Genomic DNA, 15,255 nt, shown 5'->3' with positions numbered 1-15,255 from the left:
TCACGTGAAGCAGTTATACAGCTCTTCTTCTTGATACTGTCAGAGGTTGCATTCATGTTTCATAGTGCAATGTGCGGACTGTGTCTGTCTGTGCATCCCTAATTGTGTGAGACGGCCTTTCTGTGCTTTCCATGAGAAGAGGCCTAAAGACTGCATCATAATGCACTTCTAGGCCCAATTTTTTGTTCTTTGCTATGTTCTTTAGTCGTGCAAAAATTATTCCAAGATTTTCAAAATAAATTCAAATCACTCCACATTTGCTGTTCTTCTGCTGGGGTCTGAGGCCCAGCGGGGGTCTGAGGCTCCAGTTGCATTGCAGTTGTCTGGCTGAATTACTTGGTTTGAGATTTGTTACTCACAGGTAAAACTACACACACAAATAAAGCAGTTACTTAACTTTTTTGGCAGCCATAACCTATATAATAACATAAAAGCACCCATGAAAGAATCACTTGTGCAAACAGAGAATGACAAAGCACTCTAAAATGTAACATAAATTAGACACTTTTAAAACAGGTGAATGTCTTATACTTTATTTCTGTATCTCGATAAATAATGAGTCTGTGTAGGCAAATGATGAATGCATGATTCTGCAGTGCAGAGTTGCATCCTGGGCCTGTTATTATTCCGTCATTATCGTGTCCTCTATGAAGGAGCACTGCACTGATGTCTGTCTGGAGCGCTACAAAGGTCCCGTTGCATGTTGGGTACAATAGTCCCTGAGCACTGACTGCGCATGCCCGACTGAAAACTCCATTATTTTTTTGCTCGGAATCTGTAAGAAAAAAAAAAAAAAAACAGTGGCCAACTGTGAATTTGGAATTACGTAGATTGTTATGGTTCTCGGAACATATTTTAATCTAAGGCGGCTTAGAAGAACCAAGACCAAAGCGGCGGCTGGATAACTGTACAGCGGGAACGGGACATCCTTCAGTCTTGTTGGGACACTCCATATTCAAGTAAATTGCAGTCAGTTAGCTCTGCTAGCCTAGCAACTAGCCTTAGCCCTTAGGTCCAAGGCGCAGTAAAATGAAGCGTTATTGCCCTTTGTTTTTAAATCGGACTGGCAGACGCAGCACACAACCTGAGAGCTGAACGAGCGCGTTAATACATGATTTGAATGGTTTAGTGAATTATTTTAGGGTTAATTTTTTTGAAAGCATAAGCTGTTTCCAAAACACTCAGTGGCTAATCCATTAGCTAGCCAGCTAACTCTTGATTCTCCCGCGAGCCAGAAAAGCCAAGACTCCAAAACTTCGCCAACACATCCCTAACCAGAGAAAGGTTGATAGATCCTGCTAACATTAACGTTAGCTATCGGCTGTCAGTGAGTAAGTGCAATCTGGGGAGCAAATTCACAGAATTGTATTTGCGATTTATTATTGTGCGTTGGTCGTTTCTTGTTAACACAGCTAACAGACAAGAGTTTTGCATCGGAGTGTTTTGTGCGCCTGACAGCTGTCACGACAACCTAGTACAAAGTAGGGTAGCTTGCTAGCTTAGCTGCTAGCCTAGCTGTTAGCTGCCGTGTATCAGTCCTGTAGTTGGTAAGATGTTTTTCTCCATAGTTCCACACTGGAGAGATGTGGATTTTTAGCTCAAGATTTTATTTGAAACTCTTTTCATGTCGCTATCTTGTTAGCTTCCCAATTGGTTGTTGGAATGGCAGCTGCTTATATTGTAGCTAAACATCCAGTAAACCACGGGCCTATCTAAACACACCCTCCCACTTCAAAGTAGCCGCAGCTTGTTCTGAAGTTGTTCTTTTTGAGAGAGAAGTGCATCTTATGTAATCATTTGAAGTAAGGTTGGATAACATCAGTTGCAGGAAATGGTTTATTGCGTGAGTTATTTACTATGGATCTCCCTCTCAGATTACATAATCCACCTACACCTTTCTTTGCAGGCTTTTCATTCAAACACCATATTCTGATGTGAACGGAACAAATAAATCTACAGTTATCCTCTTAAATTGAGGGTCTGCTTCATAGCTGAACAAAGTCCAGGTATTTGGGCATCAAGTCAGGTTTTGTTGGCAGTCTGTGTGCATCTAACCCACCAGCATGTACATTGGAGAGTGGATACCCTAGCCAAAACAGATCCTGGCTTCCCAAAGATGACAAGGTATGCAATATGTGCTGTGGGGCTTTTATCTAGAGGCATGTGCTTGACAACAGAAATAAGGAAAGTAAATGTTGGACTCCTTGCCAGATTCTTTTGGGGATGTCTCAATAACTGAATTAAATAAAAAGATAATAATCCTGTGCAAATCTGTGCAAATCACCAATCCAAGGTGCAGAACTGGAAAAGGATAATACTAAATTTTACTCATATCTTAATAACTGACTTTATAATTGTGTAATATATTAAGCAGCCCATGCTTAATGCATTTTTTAATAGTTGTTTTAAACCAATGCAGAGTTCATTATGATATTTGATGTTTGATCTTTAAGTTTGGTGTTGTGTAACCAGATGAATCTAGCCCACACATTTGGCATGTATGCTGTCTTATTAGGTTATTGTAATTATTAACAGTTCACTTTTGTTCATTTATGCTTTAGTGTTTACTTACTTAGTGGCTCACACTGAGACACAAAATAGTTTACTGATACATGCAAAACATGATAGTTATACATATACATACAGTTGAACTTGAGTTTATAGGATTAAGAAAAATCTATAGTAACTTTGACTGGTTTTCCAAGGTGTTGGCAGGCTGCAGCTACAAAATGATGGGAGGCAGTGAGACTGTCAGTGGGGACAAGGATGGGGTCCACACCACTGCAACACACATCCCCATCGGCTGGCAGAGGAAAGTGGAGGGTGGGCAGGTGATCTATGTCAGGTATGTCTGGTTATGTTGAACACACAGCATATTTAGATAAAAATATGTAAAAACTGACAAGCCAAAAACTGCAGAGTATGATAATATAAAGACTAAATAAGACAGGCTTGCTAGGATCAGATTCAGATCAATTTATGGCATTATCTTATATGGCTAGTTTGCGTAACCACAGGTGTATATCCTGTGCAAAATCTGCTTTTGCTACTTGACCTAAGTTGTGTTAAGTATTCTGAAAGTTTTTTGCTTGTAATACAGAAACCTTATCTATTCCTTTTTAAGATGTCTTAGACTAATTAAAATGTTTTAAATTTCTATCTACATTTTAATGCATACTTCTACTCTTGAAATTGTGTTCCTTTTAAATTTCCTGGACTAAATCAAATTTCAGCATTTCTCTACAGCTGGGACTATTTAAAGAGCGAGCTTTCAGTTTCTATATAAGCCAATGTAAATGGTGCTTCAAATCTTTTAGATTTTAAATTGGGAGATCTTGAACTTCATTTTCTTTTCAGTTCACTCAGATTTCTGTAACAGCATATGTTTTTTCTGTAGTCCCAGTGGCACAACCCTGTCCTCTCTGGATGAGGTCAAGACCTATCTGTTGAGTGATGGCACCTGTAAATGTGGCTTGGAATGTCCACTCATCATCCATAAGGTAAAGACAGATTTTTAAATTTGTATTGTAAAGTTCAACAATAAAAATAAAAATACATAGTTGAACTTTACCCAGATTTTCTTTTGGCTTTTTGAGTTTTCATGTTTAATCACCTCTGACTCCATGAGTACATGTAAAAACACTATTAATGTAATTCATTTACAAAGAAACATTCTGAATTCTTTCAGACTTCTATCTAAAACTCTCTTAATTGGTTATTGTGCAGGTTTTCAACTTCACTCTGGGAGTGAAGGTGGAACAGCACAGCCAACCTTTAGGCAAAGCAGAGCAGGACATGACCAAACTCTGTAACCACCGGAGGAAAGTGGTAGCAATGGCTGCATTGTGTCGGAGTATGCAGGCCTCGCAGCTTCCCTTCACCAACCATCCAGGTAAAGCAGAAACATTAAACATTCTCGTCCTGTAACTACATAATATTAAAGATTGTCAAATAAAATCAGAAACAGATCTGTTAAAATAACATAACTATTCACATTTCTATGGAATCACTAAAGATATGCTGATCAGTATCATGTGGGAAATGTTCTTTTTACATATTTGGTGCAGATGAAGTCTCTATAAGGTGCCTTCTGTTTATGTGTGCTTTTTTTCCCAATAAGTGTATTTAAATATATAATTTAATACCATGTATACAGTAGAGACATCATGTAGAGGGGAGCAGTGGAACTGTAAACTTAAAGCCCCTACTTGACCAAACGCAAATTTCTCTAATTTATGTTGGAGCGCATGGTAAGTAAGTATTTTCATAGTTGTTACATAAATTACAGGTGAAATTTAGTTTATGAAAGTATGCAATGACGTAGATATGGGCTTAATCATGCACGCAAATACGGTCTTCCAGAAAACCAAATGCAACTGAATAAAGTTCCGCTGCATAATTTCTCGTTCTTTAGCTAGTGTCTTATTTAGATTTGCATTTGGATATTAGAAATTAATTTAACCCACACTGACATCCCTTGTCAGTCATCCCTTTTCAGTGTGGGTTGAATTGAAATAAGAAATGCACATCACTTCTCTGAAATCTGTAGTTTTTCTGACTGGTTTTGTGTCTGTTAATATGGAAATCATACTTAGCTTTCAGAAACATGTCATGTATTTAGATATAGTTTTAGTTTTCTATTATCGTAATAGCCAGACGTATTTTGAATTAAAAATGCTGCCGTTGGCTCGTGTATTCAAATTACCAAATGAATGTTGAGAGTGAGACTGAGGCTCAGAGCAAGCATTGATGGTTTTGAAATCCTGTGGGAGCAGATGGGTGTGGGGTTGAATAAATGCTAGTCAGCATAGCAGCTGTTGGCCACACGAGTAAAACCACAGGTTTTTTTTTTTTAAAGCAATAAATGTACTTCTACACTTAGAACAGGAGTCATTCTGCAATATCTTAATGTGTGTAGTGGACAGGGGTAGTGGTTTCCTCAGGTTTCTTGCCACAGTTTATGTGCATCCATATATTTAAACATGAGTTACAAGTATTAAAATGTACAACGGAATTAATCCCATCACTAGTCATGTTTATCAGCATCCCTTTTTCTTCATGAGTGTGTTTACATCAGCTGCAATGTCACGATTGTCCCATTATCTATAAAAATTGTGGTTGTGTTTTTATGTTGTAACTCATACTACTACTGATATTTACAACAAAAACATGGATCAAGTGCTAAGTACGTTACAAACTTTATGACCATTAATAATTGTATGTACAGTGGAGAAACGCTAACGCTAGATTAACCTTTCCACAAAGTATTTGGACGTCTCAGGAGTTGCCGCTATGTTCAGTGTCTTCTGCTCAAGTGTGTTTGTATATCTAAGCATAAATATCAAACCTCATGATGATCAGGATGTTTATTTTTCCAAGGGAGTACTCAATCATGGCAAAATGGTCATTGGCATTCAAATGTTGTTGTAGACTTAATTTTAATGAAAATAGAGAAATGTAATAACATTGTTTTCTTTCATCTTTTTTTTTTCCAGAGATGAGCTGTCGAGTGGACAGTCGCAATCCAAAGGGGGCACAAACAGAAGAAGAAGGCCATGGCATACACCATCCCAAACCTCATCCAGTACCTGCTCGATCCCACAACAACCTCCATCCAAACCTTTCTGCCAGCCCTAAATCTTCGCAACAGTTCACTTTCCCCTATAATGGATCCTCCCATGTACTACACACAGGCACAAACTCTCACCATGCTCTAGATACATTGAGAAGGCTACACCATCCCACTCCTCTCCCATTGTCCTCCAACTCCACATCCAATGCCTCATTTCCATCGTACAGTGCTGCCCAAAGGTCACCACACACCTCCACATCTCAGAATGTTAGTCATGGTCATAGAACACCCAAAACCCCAGATACTCCTGGTTCTCCTCGGCTAGCACCCCTTTCCTCACCTCTTCCCTCTTCTCCTGTGACCCTTGGAGGCGGAGGAAGAGGAGCGCAGACTCATGCTCTTCATCCTCATGGTGTCATTGTGGGAGTTTCCCCCCTCTCACCATCTCCCGCCCTTTCTCCCTCTGTCCATAACATGAACTGTGGGTCTCCTCACCAGCGGTCACGCCACCCTTCAGCCTCTCCTTCCCCTCTCTCTGAGCAGGGAGGAGGCTCAGCAGCAGCCGAAGGAGGAGGACTGATAGGATGTAACTTGCCTCAGAGGAGGAAATCCACCTCTTCCTCTCCACACTCCCCTCTCCCTGGTGGCTCACCAAATCCCAGCCCCCACTTCCACAAGTACAAGCTAGAAGACATCTTGGAGCAGTTTAAGAACTCAGGCAACAGCAGCACTAATAATCACCACCTCCTAAGCCCTGCAAATCCTTCCTTACTGACCAACCAAAGCAGTTGCAATCCTCATATTCTTTCCTTGAAACCCTCAAAGAGTATCACCAGTCCAACCTCTGGCACAGGACCAGGGAGTTTTGCATTAAACTCCGTAGGCGGCACCTCTGGTTTACCTCTTGGTCCTTTTCTGAACCACCATCACAGCCACCAGGGAAAGCTTCCACATCCAACTTCTTTTCCTGCAAGCAACCTTCTCTCTGCAGCTGCCAAGGCTCAGCTGGCTAACCAGGCAACCCAGGGCCAGAGCTCAAATGCAGCCACCAACTCAGTGAGTTTGCCCTCTTCTCTGGAGGTCTTGAAAGAGGCACAGCAGCAACAGTCATCAAAGGTAACAAACAGCACTTTACACAACAGCCACCCACCCTCTTTCATCGCTTCCACAAGGCCTCTCCATCCCTCCCTTGCAGCCGCCTCCACCGTCCTCTTTCCTACATCCCACTCTCTGGCCCAGTCCTTGGCTTCCTCTTTGCCCCACCTGCCCCCTACAGCAGAGCGCAACTTGTCACACAGGAAAAGGCAACGGCAATCTCCCACAATGCCCAGCATGTTAAAAGACACTCAGCAACTGGCTGATGGGCTGCAAAAAAACCCACCAGGAGATGCTGTTTCTACCACAGTTATCAACCTATCCTCTGCATCCTCTTCCTTGCACTCCTCCTCTACCTCAGCTGTGCAGAACCAGAATACTGTCGTGTTGGAAAACAATCATCATTATCATCTCCTCCCTGGGCAAATGCATAGGATCCCTGCTCCCCAACAGACAGCACAGCTTTCTAGGCCTGCTCGACACACTGAGGTTCTAGATTTCACTACAGGGCCAACACCTTCACCTCTTGGCTTGGATCCTCCAACCCAGCCTCTGTCTGCTTTGTTACACCTGCTAAGTGTGCAGAATGCACAGGCCTCAGCATCTAACTCTGCTTCATGTCAATCTGGATCTGTTGAAGCAGGTGGACACACTAATAAACAGAGCTCTAGACTCTCTCCCTCTTCTCCTACCCCTCATGTTAATATCAGGCACCCACAAACACGGTCACCCTGCCAAACCAATGACACTAATCCTCTACCTTTGGTGCCACGGACACATTCTCCTCCTGCTTCCTCTCATTTCAGATCAGTGCAGTCTCATTTACACCCTGAACCTACTAAATCAGGTCCTCTAAAAAGGCATTCTCCTTTGACAGTGATACCCAACTCACATTTAGCTTTACACAACAGCAGCAGTCCATCTCAGCATTCATCCCCGACTTCTTCAGACAAGCTACAACCAAGTGAGAATCCCATTGCTACAATGGACTCTGTTCCCCAGCCTCCTCCGCGGGAATCCTCACCACAGGGTACTGTGGCAGAGATTGGTAGTGACAGCTTATCAACATCAGTGGACCTAAGTCAGTCTCAAGGCAGTGTTTCGATGGCAATAGCCACCTCACCGAAGCCTCTAGATCTTAGCAACCATGTGCTGGCCCTTCTTGCAGCATCTTCCACTATGCCACAGGGAGAGAGCAGCTCCTCTGGTCATACTGCTGATGTTGACATGTCTTCCCAAGAGAATCACATTGCTGGTAAGGATGATGCAGAGTCTAAAATGCTTTTAGTCTTTTAACCAAATTAACCAAAGTTTTTAAACCCATATTGAAGTAGTATGAAGTTTTGCAATACTGTATGGTGAATTTTACTTTTAGAGATATCAACATTATCTCATAAATTGTTCTTATACAAGTGTCATTAATATCAGGTGTGTGTGCAGTTATACAATCACCCAGTGTATCAGGTTTTACTTAACTATTTAGTTTTTTGTTTTTAGATTGGCAGCTTGTAAATTGAATCCTGTTTTGTAGCTAATTGTCAGTGCTCAATGCTCCCCTGGGGTCAAGGACCACAGTGAAATCAGCAAACTATCTTAGTAATATTGGATAAAATTGTTCATTTACTTGTTTACAAGTCAGCATGAACAAATTTCTTCCTATACAGGGCCAGAGGAGCCTGAATGTTCCGATCCGAAGGTCTTTACTGTGACCAAATCTCCAGTAGCCACCAGCCCGGAGCCCACCAGCTCACCTAATCTCGGCGATAGTGCTCCTACCCCTTCAGCTGTGGGTGACTCAACCACCCCCTTACCTTTGGCAGAGGCCTTCCCCTTCATGAACCAAGAACAGCTGCTTCAGCTGCTGTCATCCACAGGAGGTCTGCCATCTCTCCTGGACCCTGCAGTCCATGCTTCATTGCCCCTAGGGGGCCTGTGGTTGGGAGGGCAACATGCACAGATACCTTCCAGTGCTTCACTACAATCCCCACAGAATATTACTGAGCAGCAGCAATCGGAGCAACAGTTACTGATACAACATCAAGAGACACAGCAGCAAAACCAGGATCAACAACAAAAGCATCAGCAGATAAACAACAATCCTGTTTTTCCCTTGTTGCCCTTGTTGAGTGGTGCCCAGGGGGAGATGCCTCTAAACCTTCTGGGTCTGTTAAACTTGCTTCCACTACCAGCCTCAACCCCTACCCCAGGACAGGAAGCTGAATTAGCGCTAACAGAAAAACATAGCCTTCAGGCTCTTCTCATGGCCTCCTTGTTACTAGGGCAACATCAGGCACCTTTGTTACCTCTCCCCGGTCTTGGTCAATTAAGCCAGGTCAGCTTAGAAGTTCCTCTTCAGCAGCCACAACAGATTTCCACAACACTGGAGAGCCTCACCCTCGATAAGACCTCTGGCCTTTTGGATCCATCTACCTTGGCATGTCCGGGGTTGCTGGAGGTCTCCCAGGGCCTTCTTTCAATTTCTCCAGGAGCTGAGGGCTCTCTCCAAGCCCTGCAGTCCCTGCTCCTTCCTGCCGCTCTTCCACCTCACCCTGCAGCCTTCCTGCCCCTCAGCCCCGCTTTGCTCACTGCTGCCCTGACCTCTGCCGAGCTCCACCCACCTCCCCATACCCAGTTAGCCCCTGCACCGCAAACCCAACATACCCAACCTCAGGTAGGCTCTCCTGTTAGCGATAGCTTATTTTAATTAATTAATTATTTATTTATTTTTGTCCTTTTAGCTCCCCTAGTGGTCCTACTTACGTGATAAAGGCATTTCCCCAACTACTTTCTTGTTTTCTTCTGCTTTGATTATAGGCCTTTTAAAAGAAAAACAACAAGGTTTTTAAATAAAACTAAAACATCTAATTTTTCATAGGCCCTACACAGGTGGGTCAGTTATAGGTTGATTGTGCATTCACGTTTCAGTTACAAACTTTTATTTTGACTCTTGTTATTCTGTTTTTTTTATAGGCTTTTTTCTGTTTAGTTTTTTTGTTTGTTTGTTTTACAAGAAATTCTAATTCTTTCTGTTTTTGTTTTCCAGGTACCCACTGACACTGGTGTTGACACACTCATACCCCTATCACTCACACAATATAAGGACAACCCCATCCTCCAACAGTTACTACCGACATTACTTAATCCTGCTGTATTAGGTGAGTTAGTGCCTGTCCACTGTTAACATGATAACACACCAAGGATAAAATTAGTATGTTTGGACTATTCTCCATATATTAAAACCAGAGACATTGCCAGCATTCTTTAGCAGTAAGATATTATAGGTGTGTGTATCAAATGTGTCTTTGTAGGAGATCTTTCTGGAATAACAGGCCTCCATAACATGGTGGGGATTGGCACTGGTTCTATCATCTTGCCACCAGTCCAGACCTCTGGTTTGGGCATGCCTCTTCTGCAGGGTCCTGATGGAGCCATTAACTTGCTCAACAATATACAGGTAAGTAACTGTAATATAGTGGATAAAACAGTAGGTTACAGGTTAAACAGGGGTGTTAGTTTAGATGTGAACATATGGCATGTTTTTCAAAGATTCTATTTATTTTTATTGATAAAAATAAAAAGCATCTTTAGATTGGTCATGGCAACTCTATAAGCAACTCTATAGATTGATAATGGTGCTAATAATGGTTAGTAATTTTAACAACTATAAGAAAACTCAGATCTTTCCTTCACGGTTTTGTTCATCTCAGCCTGCTTGATTTGCAGTATTGCTCTGCTTTATAATAATAATAATACATTTTATTTATAAGCGCCTTTTAAAACACTCTGTGACACCGTACAAAAAATCAACAAAGAAATAAAACAGATATTGACAGGGAAATGCAATTATAAATTATAGTGAGAAGGCGATCTTGAGCGGGTAGGTTTTGAGTCTGGATTTGAAGACTGGAAGAGAGTCAATGTTTCTAATGTCCGGTGGGAGTGAGTTCTAGAGTTTGGGAGGGGAGTGGCTGAAGCTCTGCTCCCCATTGTGCTGAGGCAAGCAGGGGGCACAGTGAGACAACCAGACCCTACTCTGCAAGCATTTAGCTACATATGCAAGTGAACATTAAGGTATGTGTGAATATAAGTTAAATGGTGTGTTGGTGCGAGCAGGTCTTGAGGTCTGGCAAAATAATGTAACTAAGTGTAAATTAGTAAGATATTTGCTGATGAGCAGTTTGCAGACTTTATTAGTCTGCAGCTTTTAGTTGGCATTGATCATCACTTTTGCTAAATATACTTTTTTGCTGTTTTTCTTCCAGTTAAACCTTGCCCCACCCTCAGAAGGAGAGAAGCCAATCTCATTGCAGGAAACACAAAGCCCTGTGCCACAGGAAGACATTCCAAGCAGTCAGATCGCTCCTGAAGTAGTCCTCAGTCCTGTACCAGCTCCTGCCCCTCCCCAACACTCCAGCCCACCCCCCCAGAGAGGATCTGAGAGCAGACCGGTTATTGATCCTTACACTTCTTTCATGGACACAATCTATACCTCCTTCCTTCAAGTCAGTGCTAAAGAGCAGGAAGATGGGGCCCACTTGGGGCCATCTGACCCAACTTCACCCTTCTGTGCCTTACCACAAGTTTCTTTCCCTGTGGAGCACCATACCCCATCCACACCTGTCTCAACTCTGCCACAGGCAAGTGCCCCAGTCTCCCTCAGCCCACGAAGGGCCTGTTCTCTCCGCAACCCAGACTTATCTCGACTCAGCCTGGAAACAGCAGCCCATTCCCCAGCCCAGGGGACACCCAAACCCACTGAGGACGGTTCTACACCATCCTTACAAAGAAAGCCAGTCATGGTAGAGGGACATACCCACCCAGAGCCTCCTCTGCCACCCATATACTTAGAGGAGGCTAAGACAGACTGTACTGGGCCTGCTACAGCTGTGTGTCCTTTCATAGAGGCAGGGGGGGACCGGCAGGGACATCTTTCTCATTCAGGGTACCTAGGTCCCAAGGATGGATGCAGTGGGAGGTCCAGTGAAGAGACAGTTGGAACATTGCTGCACACTGAACAGGGATGGGTGAGTGTCTTCTACTGTTGTTCTATTTGAACTCATGGTAAAATATTTCTCTCACTGTGTAATTAAATTGTCTTTTGAATGTATTATGAACTAATAATTATTTTAAAAAATTAAGCAAAAAAATTAAGAGATTGTGATAGCCACATCACATTTGTTTTGAGTAGATATATTTTAAATGACGTAAGACATAGTATTTTTGTAATGTGATGTCTGGTCCCCACCACCCCCCAAGGATCAACCAGGGGCAGCGGGTGGAAACAGAAGAGGAAGGAAAAGGAAGCAAACGTATGTCATCTTGCTAATACTTTCTCAAATGCATACATGTATTAGAAATATTTCCTAACAACTGTCTTATTTTGTTTCTTACTTTATCAGGCTGCAAAATGTGCTAGAAGACTTCAGAGACATGGATGCTGCAGCACTAGAGGAAACCAAGGCCACAGTAAGATCAGCCTCCCCCTCAGTGACTCACTAGCATCTTTGAACTGCTTTGAGTCAGTGTTTCCAAGCACCCAGTCTCACTTTAAAGCATGACTTGTGGTTGTTGATGGATATGGCACTTCACTAACAACTTGCCATGTTTTTAGCCATTTTAACTATTAGCTGAGTTATTTCTGATTACACATTCATCAGTGCAGACTAATCAAGTATTCGATTAGTTGCCAGTTAACACTATGATTGATTAATGATTCATGGTCCCCAGATGATGAATTGTGATAGCTCTGGTGAACCTCTGACATTTCTTCTACCACCATCAGCAGGGCATAATGGTTCACCTGCAGAATGTGATTCTTAACACCTGTAGAATTTGTTGGGACAAATTGTGTCCATATATTCTTGGGTCCCAGAAGATAAATTCTGCTGACATTGACTGTCATTGGATGGACTATCATAAAATCTGGTATCCAAGTTCGCAGGCTGAATTAAATCGAAACCTGAAAAATTTAAAATATGTCCATCAACCTTTACACTGTTTTTAATACTAATTAGCAAATGTTGATATGCTGAATCAGACTATAGACTATGAATGTGGCAGACATTACATCTGCTAAGCATCAACATGTTGGCATTGCCATTGTGATAATCTTAGAATACTGAAATATTTTTTTTTCTTCATGTACATGTACAGTAAGTCAGTGTAGTTGAAAGCTCTTGTCCTAGTTGTAATAGAATTGTAAATGTACACACACATTTTTTTTTCTAAACAATTTGAAGACCTCTCATTTGTGTTGGCTTAAAAGCTGCTTTAAACTTTATTCATTTTTAATAACTGCAGTTTAGAAACAACCTTACTCTCAACATTGAGTTAAAAAAAATGTTTCGACTGTGACTTTGATTCATAATAATGAAACTTTAAGCTTAAAAGCAGCAGTTTTGTTTTAGGTTTTTGTTCAAGTTGCAAAAGATACTGATAATCTGTGCAAGTTGGGGTCAGATACGTCTAATAAAGAATAGAAAGCAAATGCTAGATATAAATGGTTTCATGCTGGTAATCTGGGAGTGATTATACAGTGACTGACTGTGATGGTAAAGTCATTCTTCTACTGTGAGGATGTGATTGTAATTTGTCTCTCTTGTTCCAGACAGCATTGCTGAAGCCTGAGAGGTCAATCCGCGGCAGAAGGCGACGTGGCGCCAGATCTCAGAGGCAGTGATTGGAGAAGGGAGCTGTCAGTCAGAGCTATTCACCAATAGGAGGCAGCCGGGCACCTGTCTTTCCCCCTCCATCTCTCCACCATCATCACCGCTGTTTAGACTGTCTCATTTTTTTTTTTTTTTTTTTTGAAATTCAGCTGCACTAATATAATGCTGTTGTCATGGCAACCACTATGAAAAAATCGCATAGGAGAGAGATCTAGTCTGAGAAATAACTAAAGAGAAATGTTGTAGGTCTTCTCTTAGGTTTAGTTCACAAAGTAATGGTTGCTTGACATTCTTATCAGAGATCTGTTCATCATGGTTGGTGTTTGAATTATATCAATAAGAAAACACAAAAAATAACAAACGTACTGTTTTCTTCTCATCAGTTTGTAACTGAGTCAAGATAAAACCCATCTACTTGAACGATGCTCTCTGTTGGAAGTGTTTCTGTGTGTGTGTGTGTGTGTGTGTGTGTGTGTGTGTGTGGGACAACAGTGCTGTTGCTGAGCCCCTCATTGTCCGACCATTAGTTGAATTTATTTTCGTTTTCGTTAATGAGACCCTGTCTGTTTGTAAGATTAAGGGCTCTTTGCAGAGACATACAATGGTTGTATTTTAAAGAAATGTTTTGAAAGGTTTTCAGAAGGTGCTGGAAGAAAATATGAGATGGGACAGACTTGAGCTTTTTCTTCTTTCTAAGTATGAAATAACCTCCATATGGGACAAGCCAAGGAAATAATCAGGTTTCCTTGCAAGTTTACATTTTGTCATATTTAAGGAAAACTTTATTTTAATCCTAATTCCACATCCTGTCAGATGTTCCTTAACAGTTAGTGATGTACACGTTTATGAACCGAGCAAACATTACTTTAAAAAGAAAATAAGTCTTTGAATTATGTTGTAACATATTAGGTATTCCCAATACAATAGTGAAATCAATACAGGTAAATTTGACCACATTTAGTTTAACATTGCTGAAGTCCACAAAAAAGATTGAAAGAATTTTTTTTTGTCCAACTTCTATTTCACATGCTGTCATTTGCTGCTGTAAAGAATTACATGTAGCTGCAGTGTGATGGAGACTGTTTAATTACTTCTTGAAGTGACACCCACCCAAACTTTTGCCCCCTTGGAATGGGGTAAATGGATTGAACTGAAAAGGAGCATTTGCAGGAACCTTGTCTTTATAGAAAGTACAGTATGTCCTTTGATTAGTTGAACGAATGGCCTGAAAACTTCAGTGCAGAGAGCTACAATGTCTTAGGTGGATCTGTTGAGTCCTTTTGTTATTGTGGACTAGGAGTAATATCCTTCCTCAGCCTCCTCATCACTGTTTGAGCTCTCCTCCACACACTGCCCTGCCCCCAAAGTACTGGCATTTCTAGCTGTATTTAAAAGGAGAAAAAAAAAAGAATAATTAAAAATAAAGAAAAGTGAAAAAGAAAGCAGATTATGCAATTTCTACACTTGGAGAATTGTACATATGTACAGTTAATGTGTTTTATTTTGATTTTATATTGTTAGAGACGAGAAAATGAATTGTGAATTTTTCTGGGAATTGTAATTAAGTATTTTTCTCATTCTCCCCCTTGCTTTCAATACTTATGTTTTAAAAGACGATTAAATTGTGGACTGTAGCTTTCTTTTTATATGGGTCTTTTTTATTTAATATTAAACTATTTACAGAAATGGTACCTTGTGGTGATTTCTGTTCAGAGGGATGCGAGCAGCTATGCAATGTATTTATTTCAACTTGCCTTTACAAGACGTTGAAAATTGGATTTTGCAACAAATACCAAGAGATCTGTCATCGCTGAGAGGCGGCCTAGATGACCAATTAGAGGTCGGAGATTCTGGATTGCATTTATATATTTTTTTTTCTGCTTTTGAAATGACAATGGAAAACTATAGGCCAATGAATCA

The 15,255-nt window shown here is 41.2% G+C and overlaps 1 protein-coding gene across 3 annotated transcripts; it reads left to right on the top strand.

Moving 5' to 3' along the window:
- The first annotated feature begins 729 nt into the window (after positions 1-729).
- On the top strand, positions 730-15,026 carry mbd6 (methyl-CpG binding domain protein 6). 3 transcript variants are annotated; one of them, XM_067526361.1, is made up of 13 exons: positions 730-959; positions 1,907-2,124; positions 2,706-2,845; positions 3,398-3,500; positions 3,727-3,892; positions 5,496-7,922; positions 8,332-9,338; positions 9,711-9,822; positions 9,976-10,121; positions 10,930-11,691; positions 11,924-11,976; positions 12,067-12,133; positions 13,275-15,026. In XM_067526361.1, the coding sequence occupies exons 3-13, from the start codon at positions 2,730-2,732 to the stop codon at positions 13,344-13,346; spliced, it is 5,031 nt and encodes a 1,676-aa protein (XP_067382462.1). In that variant the 5' UTR covers positions 730-959; positions 1,907-2,124; positions 2,706-2,729; the 3' UTR covers positions 13,347-15,026. The 3 variants fall into 3 exon arrangements, with proteins under 3 accessions (XP_067382462.1, XP_067382464.1, XP_067382463.1); XM_067526362.1 differs by lacking the exon at positions 730-959 and adding an exon at positions 970-1,331; XM_067526363.1 differs by lacking the exon at positions 11,924-11,976.
- Positions 15,027-15,255: the final 229 nt, after the last annotated feature.

Source organism: Channa argus, chromosome 13 (assembly GCF_033026475.1).
Source record: "Channa argus isolate prfri chromosome 13, Channa argus male v1.0, whole genome shotgun sequence".
NCBI classification, from domain to species: domain Eukaryota; kingdom Metazoa; phylum Chordata; class Actinopteri; order Anabantiformes; family Channidae; genus Channa; species Channa argus.
This window is presented reverse-complemented; position numbering and strand designations above follow the sequence as displayed.